General features: G+C 38.3%; 1 protein-coding gene across 1 annotated transcript in view; it reads left to right on the forward strand.

The window, feature by feature from the left end:
- The window catches only part of USH2A (Usher syndrome 2A (autosomal recessive, mild)), a 1,370,557-nt gene that overhangs the window by 451,313 nt on the left and 901,032 nt on the right, over nt 1-18,212 (forward strand). Inside the window, 4 exon segments of the mRNA XM_006834191.1 lie at nt 1,653-1,661; nt 5,920-5,940; nt 7,512-7,521; nt 8,097-8,137. Coding sequence (XP_006834254.1) covers nt 1,653-1,661; nt 5,920-5,940; nt 7,512-7,521; nt 8,097-8,137 — 81 coding nt within the window.

Genomic DNA, 18,212 nt, shown 5'->3' on the forward strand with positions numbered 1-18,212 from the left:
AGAAAGCAATAGATTTCTTGCTTCTGCCACAAATTCCCCCAGCTATGAGCCTTCCAACCTTCTAAATATTCCTTTATATGTGGTTCAGAGTTCTGGGACCGTCCCCTGAGCCTGCTTGGTTGGGTATTCTGTGTTGTTGTTGGCGGAGCTCCTTTACTGCACTTCTACCCGATCCGCCATCTTGTTTGTTCTCCCCATGAGTGGCTTTTCATCTAGAACATTGTATTGCTGCTCTTTGGTTTGCCCATGAAAAATCGGATCTGCATCAAAGGTGTTATTCTCCCTCCCTGAAGGAGCCGTAACTTGCTCCAATGCCAAGTCCTCAAGCAATGTCATTAGTAGCATTGGAATGGTTTCTAGGTGTGTGAGAGTAATGGACTGATGGACTGGGCCCCTTCAGCATCTTAGACATAATGTCCCTTAAGATTATCCCTTTAATCTAGGATGTTTGTGTATTTCACCATTTGCTAATGAAGTCCTGTTTAAACCTTTCTTGAAAGAATGGAAATCCACCTTTTGGAAATCTACTCCTAGAGTAACAGTGTGATAACTCGCTACCTGTCATAAATTGACCTTCAGATTACAAGTTTAGAACTGCCCATCTCCCATTAAACTAGTAATTAGTGTTGCATTAAGTTTTCTTTCTGAATCCAAAGTAAAATGTATAGGCTGTTTCCTGCTGGGTTGAAATCACATTGTTTTGCATGCATGTACATAGGACTTTTCATGGTGACTAGGACCCAGAGTGATTAAACAAGCACTCTTAATATGTTAATTTATAATTTTAATTACAACCATCTTGTATATATATTCATTAGTGAATACCAATATAAATATTTTTCTACCTTTTTATTCATAAAGCATAAACCAATCATCCAGTTACTTCTCTGAGGTTGCCTGTTTTGTTTCATAATACAATCTTTGTTCTTAGTTATGAATGCATTTTGTTCGTTCCTGTCTTGAATAATCCCTCATTAAGCCAGTCACTTTTCTGCTCCATGCTAAAAAGGAAAAATTATCATGCAAATGTGGCATGCCATATTAAAAAGCACATTACCAAACACTTTTGTTGCTGTCCTTCAATTAGTTTCCCTTCTTTGAATTTAATTCCATTTGTTGTTAAACTACTGACTTGATGTATGGACTCATGAATCTGAGACTGCTGCCAAGAAAGTGGTTGGGGGGGTGGGAAATCAAAGCGTCTTCGAAGAGCTGCCGAGGCGAGCTGAAATGAATTTGCCTCACCTTTGACAGGAACACTTGAACAGCCCTGGAATCCTCTGATGATTCAACTTGGCTAATTATCCAATTATTTATTTCAAGTATAAAGGCAGTGCTTTAGAATTAAAGAAGTGGAAAGCAATCTGAGAAATTTGGTAATGACAGATGACTAAAGTAACTTCGAAGATAAACAGTATCCGTGCAAACTTGTCTCACCAAGTCAGCAGCATCACTGGAGTGGGAGGGGGCACAGGGGGTATGGACCGTGCTGGGTGACACTGACAGAGAGGGTAATGTCAAAATGACTCTCTATATAGTTTCTGTGCAGCGTTTCAGCAAAAATTTTATTATTTTTTTTTTATAAAAACATTTCTGTAGTTACTTATTATAACTACAGTGTGAAAATATAGAAACATTTTTAGTCAGTCCAGTTTACATGTATCAATATACCTACAAGGCTGAAACTCAATACTGATTTACTTTTGGAACCTTCCTTCTAATGCACTATGGTCAGAGCTGTCATTATTACCTACTTAAAAGGATGTTTGGAATCATGCGGTTTCATCTGTTCACGCTACAAGTATGCACTGTTGTTTTCAGGGCTGCCAGTGTTTTTACATCAGCTGATTTTGAAACTTTCTCTGCTGTTTTGGCTACAGTATTGTGTAATTAGTGTTTGTGGACCTTTATCAATATAATTTTTCAGAATGAAGGGTGACTAAAGGAAAAGAAGAAGACCCATAAAAAAGGCCTCCACGTTGGTACTAATAGGGTTATGACTAATAATGTTTTTCAATGTAGAAGGATTTACAAAATCTAAGAAATATTCCATTGAAGCAATCTATACTGTTTTTATCCCATATTGTTATATGGTTAAAATTGACAAGAAACATGACTAAGAATTCTGTATGGCCTGGTATAGAAGGAGGTTCATGGGGTTGGCGGTGATACCATGGGTTCACACACTTGGTGACACTAACCCTATCAATGTCTCTGAACCCACTGTTCTCAGGCAACAATTCTTTGTGTCAGTGAAATCCAGAGACACTGAAGTTTTTTTGTTTATTTTGCTCTCTCAACAGAAATTATCTTACCCTTTCAACCAACATGTCAAAATTCCGTGGCTCTTAAGCTATGTTTAAGTTGTATTTCTCTTGATTAAAAGCGTTTGGTTCAAAGCAATACTTTTTAATTGCCTAATGATATAAGTCAGTTCTTGGGAAAGAACCGCACATTTAGGAGTTCATTTGCAATATAACTGAAAAATTCATTGCATGGCAGTAAAACAATTTGCTGTTAATTACAAGGAGAAGAATTTGCTCTAGCCTGCTCACAGATTGTCATGAATCACACAGCACTCCTAGAGATTTATAACAGATGTGTAAGTGGGATGAATTAGCAGGGTTTAATAACAGAGACACAAATCATACAGACTTCAAGGAGCTTTAATTGATATACTAGAATGTGACGGGCATGAATCACTCAGCCACTCAACAGCACTGTAACATATGGTCAGCTCAATATGCTGCATCTTAAATCGGTTGGTGAGTCGTTGGTTGTCCCATATGGTGGGAGCAATATATTTTTCATGATTAAAAAAATACATCCATTTTTAAAAGAAATATGATTGCAAAGCATGTTTGTTATTGAACAGTTACCTGAATGCCAAACGGATTTTTTTCCCCAGGACTTTTTTCCTTTCTTCTCCTCCCCTCCCTTTTTTTTCTTTTTTTAAAACATGGCAGCATCCCAAAATAAATAGTGGCTAGTATTTGTAATGCTAGATCCTGGAGGCATTATAAGAACTCAGTGCTTGTTGGCACATTTGATGTCACAGCAAATCCTATAGAAAGTACAACTGATGATAACTGTGATTGTCAGGGAAATCCTTCCGACTTGGGCAAAGAAAACAGAACGAAAGGAATGATGCCAGTTTCAAAAGAAATTCAGAAATGTCCAGATTGACAAATATCATAAAGGGAGTTAACAGAGGAAATTCTTAGTTAGCAGGGTAAAATCTGACACAGCTGATATCATGACCCTCAGAGAAACAATAGTATGGAATATTTTATGCTAACATCTTCATTAAATATTCAATTCTTCACAAGAATTCTAAAGAAAAACACTGGTGGACCATCATCTAGCGGGCAGTGACAATCCCGTGTAATTCCTGGAGAAGAATGTCAGTGTGTGAAGACAGGTATTCTAGTGAAGGTAGGAAGCTGGTAGAGTGCAAGCATATTTGTATTGGAACTGGGATCTGGCAGCTTTTGGAAAAGCTTCCACAGCGTTAGGAAATCTGACAGGCTTGAAAAAGGAATAGTGCAGCCTTAGAACTGTGGCTGCCAGAATTTAATGTCAACAATTAAAATTTATTTTGATCCTTACCTAGTGTTTATTACTGTTTGTATACACAACAGACCTTACTAATACAGAGATGCACTATTAGATGGAATTACCATCTGTTCAGAGTGAAATGCTGGCATCTGTCTTAGGTTCTAAAACTAAAATGATATTATTTCTAACAAAACAAAATTAACTGCTTTTTGCTCACCAACTTTTATGTTGAGTGTATGGATGCACCCAAGGGGGAAAAAAAAAAAAAGGCTTGGCTTGTTTGTGAAATATGCAATGACCTCTGTTGCCAGATTTGTCTTTTGATATGGGACATCAGCAGGAATAATATGGGATTTTTTGATGTACAGAAATGGCAGACAAAAAATACACTTTGTAAAATTCTTATAGCTTTGTTATTGTTGTTAAGTGCTGTCAAGTCGATCCTGACCCAAAGCAACCCTATATAGGGTTTCTGAGGAGCAGCTGGTGAATTTGAACCACTAACCTTGCAGTGCAAACAGCTTTGCAGTCTGGTGCATTAACCCACAGTGCCACACCAGGACTCCTACTTATAGCTTCACAATGTAGTAAATATGTATCACATACTAACATTGTAAAATAATTAAAATATCTAAAGGGCAAAGTAAGCAGAGAGGCTGCAGTGTTTAATATCTTTTGACAGATGTGCTCACAAAAAGGGCAAGGAAAGGAATTAACCCGTTGCCATCGAGTCCATTCCGACCCTGTAAGACATAGTCGAACTGCTCCCATAGGATTTCCAAGGCTGAAGGCATGTCACTGTAGGATAAGCACTGGACTGCAACATTGATTTGAACCACAAGGTGCGTGATTCATACCCACCATCCGCTCCTCAGAAACTCTGTACAGGGTCACTGTGACTCGGAACCAGCTTGATAGCACTTAACCACAACAGCAATAACCTTTGCAGAGATAGATTGTCATACCTTTCTCCTGCAGAATGCTGGTGGTTTTGAACCACTGACCTTTTGGTTTTCAGTCAAGTACTTAATCACCTGTGCCACCAAAACTCCTGAAAGGAAATCAGATAGGCAAAACTCCATCCTGCCCACATTGCTATAGATCCCACAGTGACACCTTTAGGAAAATACAAACTGTGCCTTCTATGCTAGCCTATTTTAACTATCACCACCACTGACATATATAAAAGATTTATATTCAGGCCTCTCCATTTTTTGAAGCTTAAGTATCCTATTAAAAAGGTCTCCAGCTCTCTAAAGTTAGAGATTTTGGAGTATCAAGGACAATGGTAGTTTTAATACTGATGTTAGATCAGTGATGCTTTCTCAGAAGCCAGACTTCAATTCTATATATCACAAAATAATAAATTGTGTCACACCGGCATTTAATGCATGTACACAGTGCATTAACTGTAACTGTAGTACATTTATTTGTGCTGGAGGAGACTTGAAAATGATTAAAAAATCAATACTTTGCTGTCAGAGAAGCAAGTGTTACGATGCATTTAAGTAGTTAATTGTATAAGCCCCATAAAAGCTTCAAGTTTGGGTAGCAAGAATGCCATAATTACAGTCCAAGCAACTACCTTTTATTAATGGTGGACTTTAGGGAACTGTGGTTCCTGTCATCATTGCTTCTATAAGTGCAGTTCAGAAATAATGGATCCTCTTCTTTCTTTGCGCATAGGATGCTAGTTATATGCTAATTATTGATGACCGTCAGAATGATAGCTGGTTAAGTTAGTGTTTGTTCATCAAGGAGGTGATTTCTCTAAGTTCTATAAAAGCAATGCTTTTTGGCTTTTATTATGTCGTAGGACACGTGGGAAAATCATAATATTTAAGTGCCATACTGAGTAAACAATCAAAATGGCTAAAAGCTGAAGGGTATACCTCAGAGACACTCTGTGGCTAACTTCCTGGAAGGCTGAAGGGATCATTATGTCTAGCACTTCTTCCTGGTTCATTAAGAAGCACTGCTTGAAAATGTTTGATCACAGAATTTTAAAACTGGAAGAGTCTTTGACATAATTGTGCCTGTCATGCTCTTTAGTGAAAGAGGTAACTTGAGAAATGCAGAGACCAGATTAAAGTTGCATATAGAGGGACTAAAAAAAAGCCAGTCTAGAACCTAAATTCTTTCCTTTCCACATCAGTTTCCATGAGGCATGTCCTCTCCAGATGGGGATTAGGATACACAAGAAAGTGGGAAAATCTGTTGTGTTTCCCCAGTTAAAGAATAGATGGTCAATAGTGTGGGTTCTCTGGAGTATCACTGTATTTGCTCTTCTAGGGAACAAAGATTATGACAGTTGCTTTCTAACCATCTTTGCTTGCTAGGTGTTCATGAATCCGTTTCTACTCACAGTGACCCTATGCAATGGTTGTTGAGAATGAAACATTGCTCAGTCTTAGGCCATTCTCAACAACCATTGCTAAGTTTGAGCTCATTGTTGCAGCCACTGGCTCAGTCATCTCATTTAGGGTCTTCCTCTTTGTCACTGATCCTCTAATTTACCAATCATGATGTACTTTTCCAGGGACCAGTCCTTCCTGATAATATGTCAGTAGTACATATATTTTCAGACAAAATTTCACCATTGTCACTTCTTAGGAACATTCTGGCTATCCTTCTAAGATGGATTTGTTTGTTCTTATTGTAGGCCATGGTATTTTTAATATTCTTTGCCAACACCAAAATTCAAAGGCATCAGTTTTCCTTATGCATTGTCCAGCTTTCTCATGCTTCATAATTGAAAATATGAAGGCTTAATCCTCAAAGTGACATTTTTGCTTTTGAACACTTTACAGAGGTCTTTTGCAGCATATTTGATCAATGGAATACATGTTGTTTGATTTCTTAAATGATGCTTTCATGGGCGCCGATTGTGCATCCAAGAAAAAAGAAATACTTGACAGCATAAATATTTTCTCCATTTATCATGATGTAGCTTATTGGTCCAGTTGTGAGGACTTTCTTTCTTTTTATGCTGTGGTGCAATCCATATTGAAGCTATATTCTTTGATTTCCATCATTAAGCACTTCAAGTCCACTTCATTTTCAGGAAGTAAGGTTGTGTTATGTGTATGAGTTTTCCTCCAATTCTGAAACTGTGTCCCTTTTTATATAGCCCAGATTTGGGGATTATTTGCTCATCACACAGACTGAGTATGGTGAAAGAATATATACTTGATGCACCCATTTCCTGATTTAAGCTATGATCCGTCTTGCTGTGGCACTGAAGGATAAACATTTGACCATAAGGTCGTTTTAAACCCCAAGGTCAGCTGTTCAAACTCATTAGCCTCTCCTCAGAAACTCTATACAGGGTCACTATGAGTTGGAACTCACTCTACATCACCTAACAACAACAACAATTCTTTAACGGGGGAAAGAAGAACTCTGCAGAGAGATAAAGAGAAATAGAGAGAGAGAGTTTAATTTACTTTAAAGAAATGGCTCACACAACTGTGAGGGCTGACAGGTCCCAAATCCATAGATCAGGTGTCAAACTAGAGACCTCTGCGTCACACTATGGCTGTTGTTGTATACTCTAGAGTCATTTCTGACTTATGTTGACCCTATTGAACACCGTGGAGTCCTAGTGTGGCACTGTAGGATAAGCACTGGATGGCTAATTGCAAGGTTGGCAGTTCAACTCACTAGTCGCTCCTCGGAAACCCTATACAGGATTGCCATGAGTCCAAATGGACTTTTCAGCATTTAACAACACAATAATAAGACCAAATAAAACTGCCTCATAGAGTTTCTAAGGCTGTATTATTTATGGAAGCAAACTGTCATATCGTTCTCTCTCTTTCTCCCATGGAATGCCTGGTAGATTGTGGTGAAGCTAAAATCTGCAGGAAAGGTGGCAGGTTAGACACTTCTGCAGGCTTATGTCTCAAGAAAAGAGCCCTGATAGCACAGTGGCTAAACATCTGCCTGCAAAGCAAAAGGTTGGTGGTTCTAACCCACCAGTAACTACATAAGAGAAAGATATGACAGCCTGCTTCTGTAAAGATTGTCGTTAAGTGCTGTCGAGTCAGTTCCAACCCATAGCAACCCATTATAAGGTTTCCAAGAAGTGAGTGATGAGTTTGAACTGCTGACCTTGTGGTTCTAGCTGACCTTGCAGTTCTGCACTTATCCTACAGTGCCACGCAGCCTTGGAAATCCTATGCAGGCAGTTGTACTCAATACTACAGTTTTTCTATGCGTCCAAATCGATTTCACTGCCATGAGTTTTATGTCTCAGGAACTGAGGATCACGTGAGGAGAAGAATCCCAGGTCATAAGTAAGGGAGAGAGAGAGAGCAAGATTGGCTGAGAAGAGTGAGTGATCTCATCAGATCGTATTATGGAAGGTAATTGCAGTATATTACATTATGAGAGAGCTACAATAATGTCTGTCAAACCTGTGAGAATCATAGCCTAGCCAAGTTGACACATGACATTAATCATCACTTCAATGTTGAATGGCATCCGAGAGTTTGTATGGAGAATCCTTTCTCTTCTGGGGACCCACTGATGAGCAGTTGTAGCAGTGCAGTTGCAAAATGGGAAATTGTGGCTGCATGTCTGTGGATTACTATTCTGTGTTCCATCTCCAGTGCCATTTTGCAAGAGTTTATCTTAGCAGTATTTGGACTTTGCATTCTCAGCAGTAGTGTGCATTGCTGAGAAAAAGTCAAAGTAATTGACAATTGACAAGTGTGTCTTATTTTAGACTGCTCCTCCCCCAATACCCCTGAAACATGGAAACACTGTTTATTCCTGGATTTCTGTTTTCATAACAGAAAGTTAGTCATGATTAAGATACTGACACATTCATGTAGTCTTCATAGACAATAAACACCTCTTTGAAAACAAATGAAGAGATTGTGATTTTAAATGCCAGTGCATTAGCGAAAGCTCCTGCTCATTTCATATCCATTTCTTATTCTATGATGCTCAAAACTCCACACTACATAAATTTTGCAAGAGTAAATGTACTCATTATGATATGCTATTAATCAGATTATAATGTCATAAATGTTGCATACAGAAGAATGTATATTATCAGAGAGTTTTTAAAATACTTTTTTTAAATGGCAGATCTAGACTAGAAATTGGATTGTTGTAATATTGCAAAAATGTACAAGAATATTGCTATTTTATTCCTATTGAAACAGACTTTTTATGTTGTTATTCTTAGAAATGATAGATGCTGAGGATCTACTTCATGCTTTATATTTACAAAAGGATTTTTTAAAAGTGAATATGGGTAGTTTTTTTGAAGTTTTTATTGTGAATTGAGTGTTAGTTCACATGGGAGAACATCAGCTTTACACTCATCCTATCGTATTTTGTTTCAGTGCAATGATTACAATCTCCTCTATGCATCATCATTCAACAGTATTTCCTTCTATTCCCTCTGTGTGTTTTTCTTTGGATGTACACCAAAACACAGGAATATATAATCATTCAAACAACCAAAGGGCATACCCCGCAAGCCTGCACCCTCCCCCACTCCCCCTCACACTCCTCCAGTCACCAGCACACAGCCCCTCTCCCTCCATGAGTCTAATGTCTCCAGCTGCTCCATCTCTCCACATCATCATGCCTGCCTCCATTTTTTGCGTCACTGCTTCTCTGAATAGGGTCCCACACTCTGCTCCCATTCTTCTCCCTTTATGATCCCAGGGTCTTCTGCCCCTGGACTGCAAGATCAACTACTCCCATCTTTTTGTTATAAAATTATTGTTACATTTGCAACAATAACAGTCAGTCCGGATAACAATTACTCACTTTGATCCACAACAGTCTTATCCCCTTCTCCCTTCACCAGCCCTGTCTAGACATGTTGAAAACCACTCAATGGGGATTCTATCTTCCCCTGCACCCTCTGAAACTAAAGTCTGTCTTGAAACTTGTAAGCCAGTCATTTCATGCCTTTATAGCCCCTCCATTTTAGGTAGCCAATGTCTAAGTTGCCCATCCCTGTCAACCCTGTGTACAGAGGGGATGGTAATGATCCTCTCTGTGAATATTCCTTCCCTCTTTTAAGCTACTATAACCTTAAGTATAAGTTAAGTTTATCAAATTGTAGCAGATTACACTTTTTTCTCTTCTTTCTTCCTCTAGTCGAGAGTTCTGATCATCCAGTCATTGAAGCTAGGTCACATGGGTACTATCTGCAAGTATGGGTGTCCTTGTGCATCTCCCCTCACTTCATATCAGCTGGACACTTCACTATCCGCTCTAACCCTCTGTGGCTATGTCCCTGTCCATGGGCTCAGGAGTCCTCAGGTCTCACCATACTGCTGGTCAACCAGGTCTCATTCCAGGTTGATGGGAGTCTATTGAACATAGTTGGAGTCAGCCCACATCTTCATTGTTGCTTTTCCCCCACTTCCCCTTATTGGTAGACCAACGTGGTCACCAGCAAAACTACATACCTGATCATGTATTCCATTTGAGTTTCAGTCTTAAAAGGGGGTTTGCCTTGGAGGGACTTGATTGCTTGCCTTGTTGGCTCCACGGGAACAACTTGCTTGTTCTTGTACTAGTCAGTCAGACTGCTGTTTTTGTTTTTGATTTTTCCTGCTGATCTTTTTTCCAGAAGTATCTTCTGTTCCTCTAACTGCTCCAGGCTGGTCTGTTTGTCTTTTCAAGTGTAAATTTCCCACCTAAGAAGATTCTGGATGGGGATCAGGATTCCACCTAAGGTCTTATACACTACAAAGGCTCCGCAGGAAGCCTCTTTCACTGGGCAAGTTCTAGCACCCCTTTTAGGCATTTCCATTGGTTATAGGCTGAAGATGGACTTACAAGCTTTCTATACACATGTTTCTGGCTATTCCTTTCTTTCCCACTCAAGTGTCTATTTTATAATAGTAGGCAAGGGAAATCAAGATTTATAAGACAGTCAAGCATCTTAATATTCTTTCACCTCTTTTACCCATCCAGACTGTGCCTCAATCCCTGTATCACAGAGACCAGTTGATCCAAGGTTGAACATACGTCACTATTTACCTCCACCCCATTTAGCCCATGCAAACCTGCGTACATGTTCTATCTGCCTTGTTCTTCCATTCCCATCCCCCTTCTTGTGTACTGCTTCCCCCCCACCCCAAACCCAAACTGTCGTGTGTCTATTCTCTACCCTGTGCTCTCTCTACCTTCCCCTCCCTCCCACACACATCCCCCTACAAACCTGGTAACCAATAAAGAATTTTTCCCCCTTTTTATTGTGGGTATTTTTTTCTCAAGCATTTACAATAATGATCTTATGCAGTATTTCACCTTTTGTGACTGACTAATTTCACTCAGAATAATGTCCTCAAGGTTCATCCATGATATGTGGTGGCTTACAGCTTCCTTGTTATTCTTCAAAATAGCATAATATTCCATTGTGTGAACTCACCAAAGTTTGTTTATCCATTCTTTCATTGATGGGCATTTAGGCTGTCTCCATCTTTTTGCTATTGTGAATAGTGCTGCTATGAACATTGGTGTGCATATATCTACTCGTGTTACGGCTCGTATTTCTTGGGGATTATACCAAGTAGAGGAATTGCTGGATCATAAGGTATTTCTATTTCCAACTTTCTGAGGAAGTGCCATCCTGTTTTCCAGAGTGGTTGGACCATTTTTCAATCCCACCAGTAATGTAAAAGAGTCCCAGTCACTCCACATGCTCACCAGTGTTTGTTGTTCTCTACTTTTTTGAACTTTGCTGTTATTGCTGGTGTGAGATGATATCTCATTTTTGTTTGGATTTGCATCTCTCTAATGGCTAATGATCCTGAATATTTCTTCATATGTTTGTTGGCTTTCTGAATGCCTTCCTTGATGAAGTGTCTGTTCATGTCCCGTGCCTCTTTTTAAAATGGGTTGTTTTTCTTTTTCTTGTAGAGATATTGTAGTTTCCTATATATTTTAGAAATTAGTCCCTTGTCTGATACATTGTTGCAAAATATTTTTCCTATTTTGTGAGTTCCCTTTTTATTCTTTGCTGAAGTCTTTTGATGCACATATGTTTTGAATTTTTAGTATGTCCCAATAATCTATTTTTTTGTCTTCTTTTGTTTGTGCATTTCTCACAATGTTTGGTAGTCTTTGTGTGCCCTGTATTAGAGCCCTCACATTTGTCTCTATTTTTTCAATGATTACCTTTATAATTCTGGGATTCACATTTAGGTCTTTAATCCATGTTGAGTTGGGTTTTGTATATGGCATGATGTAAAGGTCTTGTTTCAATCGTTTGCATATCAATTTCCAGTTCTGCCAGTATATGGGTAGATTTTTAATGTAGATGAATTTTATCCTATTATAGAATATCTTTTGAAAGATGTATTATTGGCCTATAATAATAGGAGCTCATATTTGTTTAGAAATTTGTTTCATAAAACCTAAAGTCACCACTAGTCTATAAGCTCATTGTAAGATGGTGGCTTGTACGTTATTAAGATACTGGAAACTATGCCACTAATATTTTCAGTACCAGCTAGGTGACTCAGTACACAGGTTTCAGTGGAGCTTCTAGACTAAGACAGAGATGGAAGAAAGGCCGGGTGATCTGCTGCTCGAAATTAGCCAATGAAAATTTTACACAGAACAACAGAATAATTTTCTATATAGTGATGGAAGATGAATATTTCAGGGTTGGAAGATACACAAACATGTAAAACTCATGAAGATGATCCAGGAACAGGCCAAGTTTTGTTCTTCTATAAGAAACATCACCCTGCATCACTTGATGGCAACTAACAACAACAAAACCAAAAGCAATTGTGTACATGATTTGAAAAAATAATTGTGAAGAATTTCAATGACAATTTGTAATCATTTCATAGCTGGGGTAACTGAGGCAAATGTATGTTGTGAGTTTCTACAATCTTGCAGCTGGAAATTAAAAAGTGAAATATCCTTTCCATTATGCCGTCTTACAATTTACCCTTGTAATTAATAAAACTCCATAGATCATAATTATTTGTACTTATAATCTCTTCACTTCAATACTCTGACAAATCAGTCTTCATTAACTCTCAGTGATTGTGTGTGTCTATGTGTATTCTCTTCCTTTCTTTTTTCCATTTCCCTTTCATTCATTCCTTCTTCCTCCTCTCCCTTCCTCCTCTCCTCCCTTTCTTGTTTTCTATGTAACAGAATAAAAAATATATGCTTGATTTCCACTCATTCTCTGAGCTGACTTCCTAAAACAACCTAATTGCTTGGTGGAATAATTTCCCTGTGAATTGGAAAGACATGCTCTACTACCCAATTGAGTTCAGACAGTCATCACTAATTTGAATGGACTCTCAGCCTAAAGTGCCCATATTTATTACAATTTTGCCAACAGATATTTAAAACTAAAAAAATTGTTTGCACCCACACAATTAGTAGTCACCATGACTACAGGCTAACCCATGATGATTCCATGTTTGTAGAGTACAAGTGTACTCTTTTTCAAGACGCTGAACTTTTGGAAGCAAACCAATAGGCCTTTCTTCAGAATTACCTATGGGTGAGTTTGAACATTAGCCTTTTGGTTAGTAGTCAAGTGCTTAACTTTTGTCCCATCCAGGGATTCTTGCACTCACTTTTAGGAAGTAGTATTAAATTTTTGTTTTATTTATTTGACTCTGAATTCATACCTCTTATTAAGTCTTCTTGGATTAAACTACCAATGAGAAGAGCATTCTGAAAATTAAGGTGGTAAGAAGTGTCATCATTATCCCCGCATGAGCAGATAAATAGGATAAAGTAGAGGACTACCAAACTCTTAACAAACTGGTCTTCAAGGAAGAGACTGTTTTTTAAAAATAATGAAATTATTTCATTATTATAAAATACAGAGGCTATTGATGCTGCCTCCAAATATTTAGTTAACATGGTAACCCTATTTTCAACACACCAAATTTGGATAATTTATTATTTTCTATATTTCTATATCTATGCTGTCTAATAAGGTAACCATAAACCATACATATATATTTGAATTTAAATTAAATTCAATCTTTCATTCTTCTTTCTCACCACAAGTCACATGTAAAGTGAGTCTAGTGGATACTATATTAGATAATAAGGAATTAGAACACATCTATCATTATAGAAAATTCTATTGGGTATCTCTGAGTGAAATGGTATTTTTCAAATTAAAAGTTTAGGTACATGTTTTTGCTAACACTACTATTTTAAACAGTATATAGTAACTATATACTTCGATATGGATTACATCTCAATGTTAAGAAAACAAAAATCCTCACCACTGGACCAATAAACAGCATTCTTATCAATGGAGAAAAGATTGAAGTTGTCAAGGACTTCATTCTTCTTGGATCAACTATCAACACTCACGGAAGCAGCAGTCAAGAGATCAGACGACGTATTGCATTGGTTAAATCTGCTACACAGGAACTTTTTAAAGTACTGAAGAGCAGAGATGTCAGCTTGAGGACTAAGGTGCGCCTGACCCAAGCCATGGTATTTTCAGTAACCTCATATGGATGCGAAAGCTGGACAGTGAATAAGGAAGATCGTAGAAGAATTGATGCTTTTGAGTTGTGGAGTTGGAGGAGAATACTGAAAGTGCCATGGACTGCCAAAAGAACCAATTAGATCTGTTTTGGAAGAAGTGCAACCAGAGTGCTCCTTGGAGGCCAGGATGGCTAAGCTTCGTCTCTCCTACTTTGGACACATTATCTGGAGAGAACATTCGCTGGAGAAGGATGTCATGCTGGGTAAGGTGCAAGGTCAGAGAAAAAGAGGAAGACCCCCAACGAGATGGATCAGCCAGGTGGCATCATTGATGGCGTTAAGTGTGGTGGCGGTAGTGAGGTTGGCCCAGGATTGGACATTGTTTCGTTCTGCTGTGCATGGGGTCGGTATGAGTCGGTTCCGACTCGATGGCACCTGACAACAACAATAGTAACTATAGCAGATATGCTTAAAATTTCTTTTTTGAATTTCCAAGTACAAGTTTTATATAATAGAAACTTATGTAACTGGTTATCCAATGTTACTCTGAATCCAGGGCCAAATAATTTTAGATAGTAATCTTTCTACAATTTAGTTCATAGCCAATAATGACCTGCTAAATTTTTTATTGAAATTTTGAAATTTTAAAACTCTGAAGAAAAGCTGTTGGGAGAAAATATTCTGGATATCTTAAACTTTTTTTTTTTTTTTTTAGAGGAATCATAGTTTGTAGAATGAAAATACATTTTGAGAACCCACCATTTAACAAAATTTTGGCAAGAAATAATACCAATAGAAACCATGCATTTAATTTAAATATATATATGGAGTCCTTGTGTGGCACTGCAGGATAATGATCTGGACTCAAGATCAGTTTGAGCTGCAAGGTCAGCAGTTCAAACCCACCAGCCATTCCTTGGAAATCCTGTACAGGGTTACTATGAATCAGAACTGATTTGAGAGCAACAGAATTGTTACTTTTCTTTTTAAATTGATAAGCTTTTTTGTTCAACGCCTTCTCTTCTGTAGCAAAAGCTGAAAAAGATAGAATCACAAGTAATTGTTACTCTCTGGAAAGCTGGCCACTATTTCTAGAAAGTAATAATTGCCATTATACATGCTGTTTTAAAGGGAATTCCCTTCCATAATTTAAACCTATCATTTCTTTTATCAATATCATTTAAATTTATGTTTATGGAAACAGACAATGGCATTGTGTAAGGCTGTGTTGACTAAGTGTGGTTTCATGCCAAGCCTTAGTTTGGAAACGGAGTAAATGGACTTGATGTTATGACGTATTTTTTTCCTTGATTCATTTTCATGCCTCAAATCAAGTGACACAAATCATTGTTATTGTTAGGTGCTTTTGGCTCTGTCTCATGGTGACCTCATGTATAATGACCAGACTAAATTCTTCCTGGTCCTGAATCATATGCATGATAATTGGCATGTTTGAATTTGTCCTGGTAGATATTGTGCCAGTCAGTCATATTGAAGTTTGCCCTCATTTTCATTTGGCCCTCTACTTTCCCAAATATGATGCTCCTTTTTACAAATGATCTTTTCTGATGATCATTGTATTCGGGAAGTATTTTCACCTTCCTAACTTTTAAGGGACATACTGGGTGTATTTCTTTCAAGATTGATTTATTCGTTCTTTTGGCAGTCCATGGTAGGTATATTCAATATTCTTTGCCAGAACCACAATTCAAAAACATCAATTCTTTTCTGCTTTAATTTTTCTTTAGATGTACTTAGAGTGGGTATGAATCTTAGGCATTACTGGTGTGTTTGCCATTGCTTTTTTAGAGGAACTGAACATAAAAGTCCATTTTTGAAGAAAAATAAAACAAAGTAAAACTTCACTTTCAAATCATTGGTTGTTACTCTGATACCCCTTTCTACCAATTTGTAGGGAAAATGTAATTCCTCTGATTCCTAAGCTTTCCCACATTTCGAGAATTACCAGTGTCCCAGGATATCAAAGGAACAAAGCCCCAAGGTTTGCTAGTGCATGGGGCATTCACTGTCCATCCCAGGACTCCTATCACGTTGGTGGTATGGTCCCTTCAGTGCTCTTTGCTACAAGAGGCTGCCTAATGTCTATTCTTACTGAACCAGAGTTTGTAAACCCATAAACTCATAGATGAATTCCATCATATAGATGCTTTGTTCAGCCTTCAGAACACCAAATTGTTTTATTTGATTTAAATCAACTACTATGCTTTAAAACTCAGAACGTTTCACTTGGAATGACTTTCTGCCCTTTTTATTTTTCAAATAACAAACTAGAAAATCGGAAAACGTTAGGCCAGACTTGTTTCCTCACTCATTGTTGTTATTGTCAAGTGTCGTTGAGTCGATTCTGACCCATAGCGATCCTGTGTAGGGTTTCCAAGGAGCATCTGGTGAGCTTGAACCACCGACCTTGCCATTCAAACAACTTTGCAGTCTGACTCATTAGCTCACAGTGCCACACTAGGACTCTTCCTCATTGGCTGGAGCAAATTAGTAACAATTCATGTATGCTGCCCAGTTCTTCTCAGACTGCATACTCCCTCTTGTCTCCCCAAATAACCCATTTCACTCATTACCTGTCTGACTTCTATGAATTGCACCCCAGAGTTGATGCCATATTTAAAAAAAAAAAAAAGGATTCTGCCATTTGTGACCAGAGTTAGTGGGTCCTGAAGCTTCGAGGTGAGACAGCTCTCACTCAGCCAATGGCAATTCTTCAGAGAGGGAGGCAGCCAGGAGCAATTAAAAAAACAAGAGCCAGGGAATGGGAGCAGCTGCTTGGTAAAAAGAATCTGGGTGGGGCACAACTAGCAGCTGGTGCTGCTGCTGTTGTTAAAAGTACTATTACTCGGTTCCTGCTCATTTCCAAGTAGTGGCTGATGGGTTTGAACCATCAGTTAACAGCCCAGCGCTTTTTCTGCAACACCTTACCAGGACTCTTTTAGGAACTGCTAAAGGAGTCCTGGTGTAGAGCTGTGGGCTAATACATCAGACTGCAAAGTCATTTTAAATGCAAAGTCTGTGGTTCAAGCTCACCAGCTGCTTCTTGGAAACCCTATACAGGGTCGCTATGGGTGGCAATAGACTGGGCACTTAACAACAACACAAAGAATATGAAATCTGTTATTTAGCAATAGAGAGGGAAAAAAATTATCTGGGATTTTTAAAATTATTCAACTGTGCAAGTTTTGTGTTAATTATTTGTTGTTGCTATTGGCTGATGTTGAGTCAGTTTCTGACAAAGTAGAATGTTGTTATTGTTCTTGTTGTTAGATGACATCAAGTCAGTACCAACCCATAGTAACCTTATGCACAGCAGTACGAAACACCACCCGATCTTGGGTCAACCTCACTATTGTTGCCACGCTTGAGTCCACCGATGCTGCCACTTGGCCAATCCATCTTGTTGGGGTCATCCTCTTTTTCTCTGACCCTCCACCTTACCAAACATGATATCCTTCTCCAGCGACTGCTCCCTCCTGACAATATGTCTGAAGTATGAGAGATGAAGTTTGGCCATCTTGGCCTCCAAGGAGCTCTCTAGCTGCACTTCTTCCAAAATGGATCTATTGGCACTTTCAATATTCTCCTCCAACACCATAACTCAAAAGCATCAATTCTTCTACTATCTTCCTTATTCACTGTCCAGCTTTCGCATCCATATGAGGTTATTGAAAATACCATGGCTTGGGTCAGGCGCACCTTAGTCCTCAAGCTGACATCTTTGCTCTTCAACACTTTAAAAAGGTCTTGTGCAGCAAATTTGCCTACTGTGATGCGTCGTTTGATTTCTTGACTGCTGCTTCCATGAGTGATGATAGTTGATCCAAGGAGAATGAAGTCCTTGACAACTTCAATCTTTTCTCCATTGATAAGAATGTTGTTGACTGATCCAGTGGTGAGGATTTTTTGTTGTTGTTTATATTGAGATACAATCCATACCGAAGGCTGTGCTCTTTGATCTTCATCAGTAAATGTTTTAAGCCCTCTTCACTTTCAGCAAGCAAGGTTGTATTATCTGCATATCGCAGGTGGTTAATGAGTCTTCCTCTAATCCTGATACCACAATTTTCTTTGTATAACCCAGCTTCTCAGATTATTTCTTCAGCATACAGGTTGAATAATTATGGTGAAAGCATACAATCTTGTTGCACACCTTTCTTAATTTTAAA

Source organism: Chrysochloris asiatica, unplaced genomic scaffold (genome assembly GCF_000296735.1).
Source record: "Chrysochloris asiatica unplaced genomic scaffold, ChrAsi1.0 scaffold00009, whole genome shotgun sequence".
NCBI lineage: Eukaryota > Metazoa > Chordata > Mammalia > Afrosoricida > Chrysochloridae > Chrysochloris > Chrysochloris asiatica.